The 16,297-nt window shown below is 55.6% G+C and overlaps 2 protein-coding genes across 2 annotated transcripts in view; both read left to right on the top strand.

The window, feature by feature from the left end:
* Nucleotides 1-1,115: 1,115 nt before the first annotated feature.
* SLC18A3 (solute carrier family 18 member A3) lies at nucleotides 1,116-2,711 on the top strand (the record flags this gene model as incomplete). Its single annotated transcript, XM_080693585.1, has 1 exon — nucleotides 1,116-2,711. One exon carries the CDS (start codon nucleotides 1,116-1,118, stop codon nucleotides 2,709-2,711), a length of 1,596 nt encoding a protein of 531 aa, XP_080549711.1.
* A 3,961-nt stretch (nucleotides 2,712-6,672) lies between these two features.
* CHAT (choline O-acetyltransferase) overlaps nucleotides 6,673-16,297 on the top strand; it is a gene marked incomplete at both ends in the record, with an annotated part of 43,456 nt that continues 33,831 nt past the window's right edge. Inside the window, 5 exons of the mRNA XM_080694799.1 lie at nucleotides 6,673-6,738; nucleotides 10,742-10,933; nucleotides 11,571-11,689; nucleotides 13,341-13,394; nucleotides 14,455-14,635. Coding sequence (XP_080550925.1) covers nucleotides 6,673-6,738; nucleotides 10,742-10,933; nucleotides 11,571-11,689; nucleotides 13,341-13,394; nucleotides 14,455-14,635 — 612 coding nt within the window. The remainder of the gene's footprint in view (nucleotides 6,739-10,741; nucleotides 10,934-11,570; nucleotides 11,690-13,340; nucleotides 13,395-14,454; nucleotides 14,636-16,297) is intronic.

Here is a 16,297-nt window from a genome sequence, read left to right on the forward strand (position 1 = left end):
TGGGAACCTTGCGTGGGAGCGAGGCCACTTCTCCCCTACACCCCACAAGCTCATAGTCGGGAATTAGCTGGAAAGACATTCGGCCGAAGGGCTGGCGGGTCGGAACCAGGCCCAGGAGGCTCTGGGCCTCCCCCTCCCTTCCCGGGGGGGAGGTGAAAGGGGACGGGGGCGGGGCCAGGGGGTCTGTGCCCAGCGCCCCTCGGGTTGGGCTCCGCATTCCCGCTGTGAGAACAGATGGACGCAGCGCTGCTCACCTCGGGGGCTCCCAGCCCGCTGTGCGCCGAGATCCGGCCGGCCGAGGCGGAGATCTCCAGCCTCCGCTGCCCCCCTCTCGCGGGGCGCGGGGAGCCGGCTGCCGCGCCCCTCTTCCCAAGAGAAGAGCGGTGGCTGACCCCGTAGGTCCTGGAACGGGGCGAGGGGGGGTGCTGAGGGGCCGCTTCTCGCACAGCGCACCCATCCCCGGGGGCTGGTGCGGGACCTTTCCGCGCTAAGATCCCTCCCTGGGGCTTTGAGTCCCAGCGCATCTGGGGAGCAGACCCCGGCCCGGCCGCGCCCCGCCCCCGGCCCCCGCCCCGCGACGTCGTATTAGCATGAGCGACGCCAGTGGCCGGGGCGCCACTCGGGGGCCGGGACTCGCCGCGTCACAGCCCCGAGTGGAAGGGGAAAAAGAGGAGGCGGCGGCGGAGGAGGCAAGAGCCGGCGCGAGGGGAGGGGAGGGGAGGGAGCGCGGCGGCGGGCGAGGGAGCCGGGGCGGCGGCGGCATGCCCCTCGGCCCGCGCGGGCGGCCTCAGCGCAGCGGGGGCTGCTCGGGGCGCCGTCCCGGCGCGGCGCGCCCGGCCTCCCGCCCCAGCCCCTCGGGCGCCGGCGTCCCCAGCCGCACCTGAGCCCGGCGGCGGCGGGTCCAGCGATCCGCTAAGACAGAGGCGGCGCCTCGCCGGACGGAGTCCTCGGCTCTCCCCGGACGCGGGGACATGCGCCCGGCAGCCACCTGAGGCACAGGGGGCGCTGCGCGGCCAGGACCGCGCCCGCGAAGTCCCGCACCCGGTCTCTGCACTGCGGGACGCCCGCTCCCGACCCCGCCGGAGGCGTCCTCGGAAGAGCAGCGGGGCGCGGGCATGGAGTCCGCGGCGCCCGCCGGCCAGGCCCGGGCGGCGGCCACCAAGCTGTCGGAAGCGGTGGGCTCGGCGCTGCAGGAGCCCCAGCGGCAGCGGCGCCTGGTACTGGTCATCGTGTGTGTGGCGCTGCTGCTGGACAACATGCTGTACATGGTCATCGTGCCCATCGTGCCCGACTACATCGCGCACATGCAAGGGGGCAGCGAGAGCCCCACCCTGGCTCCCGAGGTGTGGGAGCCGACCCTGCCGCCGCCCACTCTGGCCAACGCCAGCGCCTACACCGCCAACACGTCGGCGCCCCCGACGGCGGGGCCCGCCCGGTCGGCCCTGCGGCCCCGCTACCCCACCGAGAGCGAGGACGTGAAGATCGGGGTGCTGTTTGCCTCCAAGGCCATCCTGCAGCTGCTGGTGAACCCCTTGAGCGGGCCCTTCATTGACCGCATGAGCTACGACGTGCCGCTGCTCATCGGCCTGGGCGTCATGTTCGCCTCCACCGTGGTGTTCGCCTTCGCCGAAGACTACGCCACGCTCTTCACGGCGCGCAGCCTGCAGGGCCTGGGCTCGGCCTTCGCCGACACGTCTGGCATAGCCATGATCGCCGACAAGTATTGCGAGGAGCGGGAGCGCAGCCGCGCGCTGGGCGTGGCGCAGGCGTTCATCAGCTTCGGGAGCCTGGTGGCGCCGCCCTTCGGGGGCATCCTCTACGAGTTCGCGGGCAAGCGCGTGCCCTTCCTGGTGCTCGCCGCCCTGTCGCTCTTCGACGCGCTGCTGCTGCTGGCCGTGGCCAAGCCCTTCTCCGCGGCGGCCCGCGCGCGGGCCAACCTGCCGGTGGGCACGCCCATCCACCGCCTCATGCTGGACCCTTACATCGCCGTGGTAGCGGGCGCGCTCACCATCTGCAACATCCCCCTGGCCTTCCTCGAGCCCACCATCGCCACGTGGATGAAGCGCACGATGGCGGCGTCCGAGTGGGAGATGGGCATGGCCTGGCTGCCGGCCTTCGTGCCCCACGTCCTCGGCGTCTACCTCACCGTGCGCCTGGCGGCGCGCTACCCACACCTGCAGTGGCTGTACGGCGCGCTGGGGCTGGCGGTGATCGGCGCCAGCTCGTGCCTCGTGCCCGCCTGCCACTCCTTCGCGCCGCTAGTGGTCTCGCTCTGCGGCCTCTGCTTCGGCATCGCGCTCGTGGACACGGCGCTACTGCCCACGCTCGCCTTCCTCGTGGACGTGCGCCACGTCTCTGTCTACGGCAGCGTCTATGCCATCGCCGACATCTCCTATTCCGTAGCCTACGCGCTCGGGCCCATCGTGGCAGGCCACATCGTGCACTCGCTTGGCTTTGAGCAGCTCAGCCTTGGCATGGGCCTCGCCAACCTGCTCTACGCGCCCGTCCTGCTGCTCCTGCGCAAGGTGTCCCTCCTGACGCGCTCCCGCTCCGAGCGGGATGTGCTGCTGGACGAGCCGCCGCAGGGTCTGTACGACGCTGTGCGGCTACGCGAGCGCTCCGTGCACGGCCGGGAGGACGAGCCTGACAGCCCGCCTGGTCCTTTTGACGGGTGCGAGGACGACTACAACTACTACCATACCCGCAGCTAGCAGCCCCTGTCCCCCTCCCGCCACCCTTCCCCTTGGGTCCAGGTGGCCGCTGCTCTGCGAGCTCCCGGGCCGACTCAGGCTCAAGGCCGCCGCCCCGAGTACCCCAGCCCCTCCCGAGTCTTGACTTCCCAGGCCCGAATCAACTTTCCGAGATCCATCCCTATTCTCTTCCTCTTATTCAACCCGGCGCCCGCGCCTAGAGCGCCCGGTGGGAGAAGCAATTGCGCCCCCGCCGCGGTGGGGAGGTGGGCGGGGCCGCCACCTTGGAGCTGCCGGGTGTTGAGCCCCGCGTCTGTCTGTCTCTCCCTCGGTTTTCCCCAGTGCCACACACTTGACCTGCTGCACCGCGGTGCCTCCAGCCCGAACTAATAAACCACGTCTGTCCGAGGAGGCCGAGTGTCTTTTCTGGTGCGGGGGGGATGGATGGCACAGAGCCCGGGTGCGGGGAGGGTGACTGGGTCTCCAAGCCCCAATCTGGCCCTGAGTCTGGGGGACAACGGAGAGCTTGTGGCTGTTTTTGCTACCGGGGAAAGAGGATACAGGGAAGCAAATCCGACAAGGGCTTTCGCCTAAGGAGCACAAGTTCCGCTGAGCCAGAGAGAACCACCATCGTTCTCGAGCCCCTTGGGCAGCTCCCTCGGGGTACCCGCCTATCCCTTTGAAGACGCACCCCAACCTGCCGCAGAGCTCGGAGTACCCCGGGCTAGGTTCCCCTTCCCACCGAGTAACCCGCCAGTCTAGGCTTCCAGAAGGAAGTAGGAGCCCAGCTGCTCCCAACAGAGGAAGGAAAATGGGCCCCACCTTTCAGCGACAGAATGGGAACTGTGTGTGTTCGTTGAAAGTAGGCTGGAGCCTGCAAGCACCAGAGGACAGCAGTTCCTGCATCTGCGGTGTCCCAGCCGCTGGGTCTGTGGGAGTCAGTGCCACCCCAGCCCCAGTGGGTCCTGGGTGGAAGGAGCCGGCCAGGGCAGCTCCCCATCCTTGTGTTCCTGTCGTGTGGGACGCTCGGTGGAACACACCAGGACAGCCTCTCACTCCAGTGTGCAGAGGTGGCTGGGTGTGTTGGGGGGGGCGGTGGTCCTGCACTGCTGACTTGCGGATGTCTGTCCTTGGCCTGGGAGTCTGGCTGTGTGGCTTGAGCAGGGTCTGTATGTGGGCTGTTTGTGTGTGTGGTATTTTGTCTGGGAGGGGTGTCTGCCTCTAGCCAAATGCCCCTAAGTGGCCCTAGGTCTGCTATGGGATGGGCCCAAGTTTGTGTTCCTTCTACCTCCCATCCCAAAGTGCCAGAAAGGATGAGTGACAAAGGGAGGGGGAGGTCCTGCAGTGACCAGCGAGCTGTCTTTATTATCGCTATTATTGTTGTTATTTTGTAAGGAGAAGTAGGGCTTCAGTCTGGCCTGGCCACAGGGGTGGGGGGCAGTGATTTCCAGGGAGAGATACTCCCTAGGGTTCTATGTCCGTAGTGGGGATAATGGGGATAACGGGAAAAGGCAGGGCTGGGGGCCAACCGCATGAGAGGGATAGTGTGGCCCCCTTTTCTCAAGCCTAAATTCAGCTGCCTGTCCAGAAGACCGTCTGGGAAGCAGTCAGGGCAGGTTTCCGGCTGAGAGGTGGGACCGCGGGGTGGGGAGGTGAGCGACGGAGGACCGCAAAGAAGAGAAGGGGGAGGACAGAGGGAGGGAGGAAAAGGGAGAGAGGAGAGGGAGGAGGGAGAGGGAGGCGAGGAGAGGCGCGGCCGGCTTGCTGGCAGCCAGTCGGGCGGCTGCGGGGACCCGGCGATGTCGTAGGCTCTAGTAGGGACCCAGACACCACAGCCCACACCCCTACGTTGCTGACGTGGCTCCCCCCCCTCCATTCCTTCTGGCTCAAGCCCCCGCCCCCGGTCCTGCTTGGTTCGGTGCAGAGCAGCCAAGACGACAGAGCCCAGGAGAGCAGGTAAGAAGGATCGGGCTGGTCTGGCGGAGTGCGGGTGCGGCGGGGAGGGAGCCTGGGAAGTGAGGGCCGAGGAGGGGCAACACCCCGGCGGCCCTCAGGCCCCAGGACCTGGAGTCCACTGAGTCCTGGGCAGCGCTGGCCGTCGGAAGGGGGGCATCCAGGAGGCAGTGGGATCCCTCAGTTTGGATGTCTGGGCTTGGAAAGGCTAGACCATCAGGGCTAGGGACTCCATCAGTCATCTAGAACCGGGTCTGCCAGACACGGAGACGCTTTCCTTGCCCAGCGGAGGGTCCACGAGTCTCATCCTGTGCCCTAGAATTACCAAAGGCACTCAACTCCCTACAAGGGAGGGGAGGGGAGGAGAAGGGAAGGGAGGGGAGGGACCACAGCTCAGAAACAGCTTGGGATGCTCACCGGAATGGGTAGAGGTTACCTCCAGGGTGGAGCAGACATCCCTTTTCTTAGCCTTTGATGGCCAGGCCAACAGGAGTAGGGGTGGGAGGGCACCATTTAGACAGAGAAGAAGACATATATACCAGGCACCCTTTAAGTCCTGCTGTGCCAAGAGCTGAGGGGGAAGAGGAACTGGGGGGAGTAGATACCAGAGACATTCATGGGCTGGAATCTGCCTTGATCTTTGAGATGAGGGGTCTCTGAAGTCTGACTAGTGTTTTCTCCATGTGACACTGCTGCTTCTCACACCACCAGGGTGAGAAGGGGCGTGGGCTCTTGACCAATGCCAGCCCTTGACTAGGACCAACTTGACCTTGTCCTCATGGCTTTGCAGTCTGAGGCAGGCGTCCCGCCCTCCTCAAAGCTTAGCTGGGCCAGGAGACCATCAGCTGGGTGCACCCTGCACCTGCCCAGGCAGGCCAGGCAGTCCCAGACTCCTCCATCCTTGGGACTGGTTTCATTTATCTTTCTGGGTGCTCTGGGCTAACTGAGCCACATGTGGACATCTTAGAACACTTACTTCTGGGTAGGAGTGGTGGTAATAACTGGCCTGGAATGAGCTGAGCATCAACTCTGGGCTCTGGCAAGAGAATAGAAGGCAGTTTGGTGGAAATCCTAGGTATGTGCCCCTGCAGGCCTAGGTTTAGGGGCATTTAGGAGGGTAGAGGTTATACCTCACAGCCTTAAAAACTGGCCTTTGTCCTCTTGGCCTGACTCATATGGAAACTTCCAAATTAATCTGCCCCCTCCCAGGTTTTTCAGGCAGCTCTTGGGAGCCCTGAGACCTGGCTTCCTACATCATCTCTTACCACATTCCCATGGAATCTACCCTTGGAACCTGCTGACCAGATACTACTCAAGTCACAGCCCTTCCAGCAGGCCCAGGGGCCTCCCTGCCAGGCTCCTGACCAGCCCAGCGTGCCTGCTGGAGCATGGGGCCTTAGAGGGGGCTCTGCGCATTCAGGTGTGCATTCATTCACAGGCATGCAGGTCTCATTCATGGCTAACTAAGTCTCCTTTCTCCATGCCAGGCCCCAGGCCATGAACCAGGGATGAATCACTGAACATAGTGGGTCTTGTTCTCGGGAAGTTCACAGTCAATTGGGGGGAAACCCCAAATAGATTTTTAATCCGCAAACCAAATATCAATTATATTCCAGGCAGGAACCATGCTAAGGCTCAGCTAATGGCCCCTCATGAACAGGAGTAGGCAAGCCCAGCCCTGCTCCCCATAATGCTGCCCTGGGGTGACCACTTGGCCTTGGGTGGCTGCAGCCTTTTGAGAGCAGGTCCCAGCTGGGGGCTTACTTCAGGACCCAATCTCTCCTGTTTCTTGCTCAGAGAAGTCTCTGTGGTCAGCCAGATAGGCCTGGGGTCCAGGATCAGAGCCGAGCCTACAATGAGACTCCCAGTCGCTGCTGTCCAGCTCTGGCCTCCTCACAGGACAGGGGCAGGCTGTGAGAGGTGAAGGGCTCATGGCAGGCCCAGGCGACTCTTGTGTTGATGCCTTCCCTCCTCTTTCTTGGCCCCCAGGTCTGTGCCTTTGCTGTTCTGAACCAGAAGGGACATCAAGATGCCAATCCTGGAAAAAGTCCCCCCTAAGATGTCTGCAAAGGCTCCCAGCAGTGAGGAGGAGGCTGTGAGTGACTTTGGAGCCCTCTGTTGTATTCCTTTCTCTCCACACATGCCCTTGCTTCCAGAAAAGTCCTGCACGGGACTGGCCCCAAGCATTTGCCTATTCCCCCGCCCTGTGCTCACCTGGGCAAGAGGCCAGACTGCAGCACCATCCCAGGCCAGCAGAGGAGTCTGGGAGGCCTTGGAGGAGCTCACGGAGGGCTGGGGAACCCTGACAGACACACTTCCTCATCCACAGGCCAGGGAGAACCCTTGACCTCAGCCAGGTACTCTTCGCTGCTCGCCTCCCCCCACCCAAATTCTGTTTCGTTTGGCTTTGAGCCCAGTGCAGTTGTTAGGGTGAGGCTGAATTCCCTATCCCAAGCCCCAGCTGCTGTCACAAGTGTTTCCTGAAGCATTAAAAAAGGTCTTTCTACTGGTCCAAGAGGATGCCCCCTCCCTGGCATTCTTTGAGTGCTGGAACTTGACATCCAATTCCAGTTGCTCCATGCGCTGGTTCCTCTCCCATACACATGCTTTGATTTGGTTTTTTCAGTACTGGGAAAACACTCAGGGACAGTCTATCTCTGAGCTACACCCCAGCTCTTCTATTTTATTTTATTTTTATTATTATTATTATTATTATTATTATTATTATTTTTACTTTGATACAGGGTCTCATCAAGTCGCTAAGTTGTTGAGAATGCCCTTCAACCTGTGATCCATCTGTCTCAGCCTCCCAAGTATTGGGATTCCAGGCACTTATCACTGTGCCCCCCCGACACACATCTATGGCTATGGTTCTCTTCTCCCTCACCCTGCCTTCCTTTGTACCCCTAATATAAACCTCCTGGCTTCCTTCCTTGAAGTTGCTTACTATCCTGCCTTAGCCTCTCAATTTCTGTAGCTGACTAACATGTCTGCTGTTACCTCCAGCCCAGAAATGTGTACGGCTATGTGACTCTAGAACCCAAAGTCCCTGGTTCAGGGCCAGAGAGGTCTAGAGAAGAGCCCCCTCCAGGCTGAATGAAAAAGGATTCATTCCTTTTTATTCATTTCTGGTTCCCTGTTATCCAGGCTGAGCCCCAGTATGCAGTGAGAGCCCCAAAGAAGGGTAGCTATTTGTAGGGGGAGAGGAAGCTCCAGTCACACCTGAGAGCACTGTTGAACAGATGTTTGCCTGCCTACCAACCACATTGAACACCAATGGACACAGGAGGAGGAGGAAACAGCAGCTGGGTAGAGGCTGGACATGGCTCCCTGGGAGTGGTTCAAGCAGGGCCGGCTGCTGCTCAGACTGGTCCTCACAAGCCCACATGTTCCCCAGAGCAGAAACAGCTCATAGTTGGCACACAAGACCCCCCCCCCCATCAGAGCAGCACTCTAGAGACAGGATCAGACAGAAAGGAATTGTCTTTATCCATCAGGAAAACTCTCTGCCTTGGCCCAGGGTACAGGTTCAGGAGCAGAGTAGGGAATGCTTTCCAGGGCCCTCCTTGGCTGCCTTGTGGAAATTTATCATCCACAGAGGAAAAATACCTGAAGGAAGGCACCTCAGAGTCTGCCAGTTCTGTACCATTTAAGCAATAATATATAATATATGCATTGTATTATCATATAAAAACATAATTGAACCCAGGTACACTTCCTAGCCCTTTTCATGTTTTTTTTTTTTTATTATTTTAAGACAGAGTCTCACTAAGTTGCAGAGGCTGGACTCTAACCTGCAATACTCCTGTTTCAGCCTCACAAGCACTGGAAGTACAGGAATGTGCTGCCCTTCCTATTTTAAGCAATAATATTAAAAGTCCTGTTTTTGCCGGGTGTGGCGGCGCACGCCACATGTAATCCACATGCTTGGGAAGTAGATACAAGAGAATCATGCTGATTTGAAGCCAGCCTTGCTGGCTTAAGAGACCCTGTTTCCAATTAAAAATATAAAAATGGGTCTGAGAGTGTAGCCCAGAGATTGAAGGGTTTCCAGGAACCCCAGCACCACCACCACCAAAAAAAAAAAAAAAAAAAAAAAAAAAAAAAAGTCCTGTTTTCCTATGTTGGGAAAAGGCTCTAGAGAAGAGAAAAGCAAACTGGATATTGGCTGTAGATTGATTTTAGCTCTAGGCTCTGCCACCTTAGACTAGTTTTTCCACTTCTCTGGACCTCAGTGTCTTCACGTGTATATAAGACAAAAGCCCTCATCCTGACTATGTGACAAAAATGAATTCAGGGTGGGGCTGGGGAGCACAGTGTTCAGAAAGTAGAACAGCGTGGGGTTCTTCCTGACTCTGGCTGCACTTAGAGGCTGACAAAAATTTTAGGTTTCCTCTTAGGATTTTCCCTGGAAGGACCACAGCTGGTAACATCACAACATTCTGTGACATGCCAGCTATTTCTCTCATGTAATTCCTTCCATGTCCCTCTCGGATAAGAGTTGTCACGTAGGTCCTGTGGAGGATGTGCCAACATTTGGAAACAGGAGGAAAGACCTCCTGCACCCCTTCCCATGCCTAACTCCACACTGAACAGAACACCCCGCCTGGCTGTCAGAACAGAGAGCTGCTACAAGGAGCCCAGGGAGAGCCACCTTTCCACCTTGTAGATCTGTGATCATTAGAGGAGCAGCGAACCATATCTTTCATCCCAGCTGTCTTCCATTTTTAACACTGAAGGATGAATCCAGAGGCATTCTGTCTCAGGTTATACTCCCAACCCTATTTTATTTTGAAACAGGATCTCACTGAATTGTTGAGGGCCTCACTAAGTTGCTGAGGCTGACCTTAAACCTTTTGCCTCAGTCTCTTAAGCACTGTGGTTACAGGCTTGTACCATCATGCCTGGCAAACCAAAGCTGTCTTGACCCATCCAATCTCTCCATAAAAGCACCCTTCCCAACCAGGCACAGTGGTGCATGCCTATAATCCCAGTACTTGGGAGGCTGAGACAGATGGATCACAAATTTGAGGCCAGCACACAGTAACTTAACAGGGATACTCTGTTTCAAAGTTAAAAAAAATAAAATAAAGTAGGTCTGGGGTGTAGCCAGGTGTGGTGGCACACGCTTGTAATCCCACATTCAGGAAGCTGAGACCAGAGGATCACTGTTCGTGGACAGCCTTAGCTACTTAGCAAAAACCTTTGCAACTCAGTGAGACCCTGTTTCAAAAATAAAAAGACTGAAAAATAGGGCTGGGTGTGTGGCTCGGAGGTACAATGCACCTGGTTTCCATCCCCAGTAGCGCAATAAATAAATAAATAAATAAATAAATAAATAAATACTACACCACCAGCCCTATTTTTTTTTTTAATTTTGAAACAAGGTTTCACTAAGTTGCAGAGGGCCTTACTAAGAAGCTGAGGCTCTGCACTAACCATGATCCTACTGTCTCAGCCTCCCAAGCACTGGGATTACAAGCATGCTCCACTATGCCTGGCTTCAAAATATTTTCTTAATAAAAATAAACAAATAATAAATAAATATAAAATAGTACTGGAGATGTAACTCAGAGGTATAATGGCCCTGGGTTCAATCTCTAGTACCACAAAAAAAAAAGCACCCTTCCCATTCCAGAGATCAGTTAGAGCTGGGAACAATTCCTAAATGAAGAGTGACCAACAACCAACAATATCAAAAACAGTATCAGTAATCTTTTGTCTTAGACCTCTCCTTGATGGCTTGCAAGTACTTCCATGTGTTATACCTTTGATCCTGTGAGAGGCTTATTTTACATGGGAAGACCCTGACAAGGAGGAGGACTTGCCCAAGGTCACACAGCTACTCAGCATTGGGATCTAGGTCCAGCTGATGCCAACATCAAGGTCTTTTCCTCTGTCCTTTGTGCCTTCTGGGGACTCCCGCATAGTGAGGAGCATGGACAGGAGCATTATTATGGTTCTGCTGAGCCAAATCTTAGAAATGAACAAGTCCCAGAATAGAAAACAGAAATGGGACAGAATGAGACATTCTGGGGATCAATTCGAGGGCGCACAGAAGCACAGACCCAGTGAGCACCTGTGACCCTCTCTTCCAGGGGCTGCCCAAATTGCCAGTGCCCCCGCTGCAGCAGACGCTGGCCACCTACCTGCAGTGCATGCAGCACCTGGTGCCCCAGGAACAGTTCAGGAAGAGCCAGGCCATCGTGCAGCGGTTTGGGGCCCCTGGTGGCCTTGGTGAGACCCTGCAGCAGAAACTCTTGGAGCGACAAGAGAAGACAGCCAACTGGGTAAGGGTTGCTGGGAGGGGCTGACAAGGGACCCACGGAGAGATGCAGGAGGCAGATGTGGAGACAGATGGAGGGGTCTGGGGAGAAGCAGGTAAGTAACACAGATGGAGCAGGTGGGAAACAGAAATAAAGGACAGACGGGAACAGGCAGGCAGCATGGTGGGGGGCAGCAAAGGGCAAGAGTGAAGGAAGATCAGCGAGGCAGTGTGGCACATGCCTGTGATCCCAGTACTTGCGAGGCTGAGACAAAAGGATCAGAAGCCAGCCCCAGCAACTTAGTGAGATCCTCAGGTAAAAAGGGTTGAAGGTATAGCCCAGAGGTAGGATGTTTCTGGGCTCAATCCCAGTACTAAAAGCAACAAACAAAAATAAAAGAGTAAAGGTCAAGCAAGATGCAGGACATCAGATGAGGGACAGAGATGGAAAACAGGAATATGAGAAAGATGGGAATCGAGGTGGGAGATTAGATGGGAAGGGATACAAAGATGGGGACAAGGCTTGGAGAAGATGGAGACAGAAATGAGATCAGGGGAGCAGCAGAGGGAAAGGTAGGATGAGCCCCACATAAGGACAGGCAGGAGACCAGGACGTGCCACCAAACACCCAGAACAGCGCCTCTTGCCCTTGTCCCCTGCAGGTGTCAGAGTACTGGCTGAATGACATGTATCTCAATAACCGCCTGGCTCTGCCGGTCAACTCCAGCCCTGCGGTGATCTTTGCTCGACAGCATTTCCAGGACACCAATGACCAGCTCAGGTGAGGCCATCGCACTCCTGAGCAGGCAGCCTGGGAGCCTGTCCAAGGCAGGGGACCCGACCCCAGCACAAGGAAGATCCAAGTGTATGCATCAGCTGAGTTTTCTGGGGCTAAAATCCCTTAAGACATTGCTGATCCAGGTCCAGACCATGGGGCTAGAAAGGGGGCTGGGCATGGCTATGCTCAGGTATAAACACACCATCTTCCTCAAAATGGGCACAATAGAGGTCATAGGTTCCACTGATCCCCACAGCAGGCTTGACCTGGATGAGTCCCTGGAAGGGGGGATGCCTTTTGCCACCCCAGTCCTGGAGCTGGAATCCACTGCCCCAGGCTGCCTGAGTGAGGGGCCTCTGCCGCTCCAGAGCCCTGATTCCAAACAGGGGCTCCAGAGGGATGGAAACGTTCCTCCTTGCCAGCCTCCGCTGCCAGAGCCGTGCCATCTGCTGCAATTTCAGAGCTCACTGAGCTGCTGGAAGGGCCTCTGGGCCGGCTGATGGCGGGTGGGGCAGGTGGGAGGGTCTCCCTGCTGAGTGTGTCAGGGTTTCTGCTGGCAAAATCTGGAAGAGGCACACAGTGGGGACAGTTCAGAAAGAGGGCAGGACAATGTGGTCCAGGGAGAAGAGTCAGGGCTCAACCATGCTAGGAAGACCCTCACCCCTCAAGACCCACAGGCCAGTGATGGATAGGGCAGCCCTTCCCATTGTCCCTGCAGCCAGGACCTCCTGGATGCACGTGGAGGGAGGAATTTCTGAAATGGTTTGTGAGACCCACTTATGGCTTTGTCATATGTGGACAGTTAAGATCACATGGTTCAAGCTGGGTGTGGTGGCTCATGCTTGTAATCTCAGCATTTGGGAGGCTGAGATAGGAGGATCATAGGTTCATGGCCAGCTGTAGCTACTTAGGCCCTTCACAACTCAGTGAGACACTGTTTCAAAATAAAGAATAAAAACTAGGGCTGGGGCCAGGCTTGGTGGCGCACACACTTGTAATCCCCGTGGGAGGCAGAGACAGGAGGATCACGCAGGTTCGAAGCCAGCTGCACTGGCTTAGGAGACCCTATTTCCAAATAAAATAGGTCTGGGAGTGTAGCCTGGAGGTAGAAGGGCTTCCAGGAACCCCAGTACCACCAAAAAAAAAAAAAAAAAAAAAAAAAAAAAAAAAAAAAAAAAAAAATCACATGGTCCCTGGCACCATTCCACCATTCTTTCCCCCACTCCCAACACGCACTTTCCTTTTCATTAGCCACTAAGAGCATCAAATGAGGGACTTTTCCCTGGAGACTGGATTTCCCAGAACTTCAGCCTGCTCTATCCTCAGGACTGGCCTTTCCTGGGAGAAGGCACCATCCAGCCCTTACCTGCTGGCTCTGGGACCTTTCCTGCCTTCCTTCAAGGTGATCCCTGGCCTCTTCCCCAAAGCTGTTCCACCCCCAGTTCTCACCAGAGGGATCATTTTGAATTCAAAGGCTTTGAGTAAAGGACAGCACCGGAGAAGGGACTGCAGGAGCCACATTCTGATTCCTGAAATATGGTGGGTGATGGCTGAGCTTAGAAAAGAGAGAGGGACAGAGAAGGAGAAAGGCAGGGAGGAGGCAGGGAGAGAGTTACCGCCAGGCAGGTGAGCTCAGGCCTCTGCTGTCTTACAGGTTTGCAGCCAGCCTCATCTCAGGTGTGCTCAGCTACAAGGCTCTGCTAGACAGGTAGGTTGGGGCCCAGTCTGGGAAGGGTTATGCCCTGCCCTGGCACAGCCTGGTTAGGCAGGTGTCTCCCTGCTGGTCTAGACAGGAGCTCAGGAGGGCATGGGCCTTGTCTTTTTACAGCCCTTGTGCCTGGCTTCAATCACAGAACCAGGGGCTCTGCCCCCTGCCCACTCCTCAGAACTGAGACGACCTTTAGCCTCGCTGACCTCCACCTATTGTAAAATGGAGGGCACGAAACATTTCTCTTCCTGAAATAGGTGTCATCCTTCCTTGATCTTTTGAATGTCCCTTCCCTCATGTTTACATATGATGTGAATTAGTTTGTAGTAGTCTAGAGAATGCAAGGAGATGAGGAAGGAAGGAATTGTTAGAGAGAGGCCCTGGTGGGCTCCACTGTGCTGTCTGTAGGCAGTGGTCTCCCTGCTCTGAGCTGCTGTTTCTTCAATCCTGCCAGGCTCAGTGGCCATGGGTGTGGCCAAGCGCAGCGGGTTATCTTTGATTTTGTTTGTTTGTTTATTTGCACTGAGGATTGAACCCAGGAACACTTTTACCTCAGAACTTTATTTCTGGCCTGTTTCAAAATACAAAAATAAGCCAGATGTGGTGCTACATGCTTATAATCAGAGTACTTGGGAGGCTGAGATGGGAGGGTCGCAGATTTGAACCCAGAGCTGACCACTTAGTGAGGCCGTCAGCAACTTAGTGAGACTCTGATTACAAATAAGAAATAAAATAAGGCTGGGTATAACTTGGAGGTAGAAGGCCTCTGGGTTCAATCCGCAGTACCAAAACAAATAAGTAAATAAATGAATGAATCACTAAATAAATAGGGCTTGGAGTATAGCTCAGAGGTAGATTCTCCCTAGGTTCAATTTCCAGCACCTACCCTCAATAAAAGCAAAAGAGCATGGGGGCATGGCTCCTTGGTAGAGAAGAAGGCAGGGGTCTGTGCTCCATCCCCAACACCACTAAAATAAAATAAAATAAAGAGCACCAATTCCAATTTCCTCTTTCCTCTCCGTCCTCTCCCGGCTGTCACCTTCCTCTTTCCCCCCACCAGCCACTCGGTCCCCACCGACTGCGCCAAGGGCCAGCTGTCGGGGCAGCCCCTCTGCATGAAGCAGTACTATGGGCTCTTCTCCTCCTACCGGCTCCCTGGCCACACCCGGGACACGCTGGTGGCCCAGAAGAGCAGTGTCATGCCGGAGCCCGAGCACGTCATTGTGGCCTGCTGCAACCAGGTGAGCGGCCAGTCACTCTCAGACTTGGGAACTGAGACAGGCACACAGTGGCCAGCTCAGCCATTCTTGCTTCTCTGGGGGGGGTGCTCATCCCACTTCCTTGAATTGGCCGGTGAGCTGGGGCACAGTGACCCCAAAGTGGGGTCTCCTGCTTCTGCTCATTCCTATTTCTCTGCATCGGTAAGTTTTTAAAAATAAGGAGAGTCACCAGTTAGGAAACACCCCGGGTTTTCTTGTCAGCCCGGGGGGAGCCGAGTCAGGCTCCCGACTAATGGACTGAGGGTCATGGACGAGGCCCCGCGTGGCCTGGGCTCCTGCACCTGCTCATCTGCTCATTTCACTTCAACATCTTCACCCCATTTAAATTCTCACAGTGACTCCTCAGAGTGCAGCCTTTAATCTCTCCCATGACAGATGAGACTTAGACAAGTGGTTTGTCCAAGAGCAGAAAGGGTCCCCAGCTCTGGTCACATGCTACACCCTGAAGTCAGGCCTTCAGAGAGGTTCCACGGAGCCTGGAAACAGACTAAGCAGGAGGACCCACACTATATATTCTATACATCAAAGCTTTGCAAAGCCGGGAGTGGTGGCGCACGCTTATAATCCCAGCATTCGGGAGGCTGAGACTGGAGGATCGCGGTGCATGACCAGGCTCAGCTTCTTAGTGAGGCCCTTTGCAACTCAGTGAGACCCTGTTTCAAAACAAAGAATAAAAAATAGGGCTGGGGGTATAGCTCAGAGGTCAAATGCCCCTGGGTTCCATCCCCAGTACTACAAAAAAAAAAAAGTTTCACCTGACAACAAGGTATTGTTTTAATTGTTTTGGGGGTATTTTCTTGTTTTTGTTGTGTTTATGCTAAAACCTGAGCTTGATCACTGTCTCAGAGGTCCCCACTCCCACTCCAGCATTTGTTATATAGTTTTCTCTTCTGGGGCCTGTCTCACATCTTTAGTAAATCTTGAGCTCAGTGGAAGTCTGCCAGGTATAATCTCTGTTCCCAGGTTTGAAGGCCAGCAGGGGTTGCCCAGCCTGCCTGGCACAGCTAGCCAGCCAGCCACTAAGCCTTTCTCTATCTTTATTCAAAAGTCAAACCCAGCATTTTCTAACACCGTGCAGTATCCTCCCCTTCCAGAAGTAATTTTTTTTTTTTTTTTTTTTTTGGTGCTGGAGATTGAACCTGTGACCTGTGGAGAGGTGTTCTACCTCCAACCTACACCCCTAGTCCTATTTTAATTTTAATTTGAAACAGTGTCTCACTAGGTTGATGAGAGTCTCACTACCAGCAGAGGCTGTCCTCAAACCTGTCTCAGCCTCCCACATACTGGGATCACAGGTGTGAGACACCAAGCTCGGCTCAGATGCAATCTTGAGGCTCCTGCACTGAACCAGGCCACGTGGATACTGGCAGGTCAGACATTCGTGTTGGTCTGCTGGAGCGGCTGCCCCAGCCTGGCCAAGCAATGAAGGCTTCACAAAACCCAAGGCTCTGGTCGTCAAAGCCACAGAAAGATGACACTGCACGATTGCATGCCAAAGCATGTGCATATACATGCATATGTGTGTGCATATGTGCATGCGTGCATACACACTTGGATAAACCTCCTTTCTGCATTATCTGTTGGCTTTTTTTCCCCTTTACTTGCCAATGTTTTGAGATCTAT

The sequence above is a fragment of the Muscardinus avellanarius genome (assembly GCF_963383645.1).
Source record: "Muscardinus avellanarius genome assembly, chromosome: 4".
Lineage (NCBI taxonomy): Eukaryota > Metazoa > Chordata > Mammalia > Rodentia > Gliridae > Muscardinus > Muscardinus avellanarius.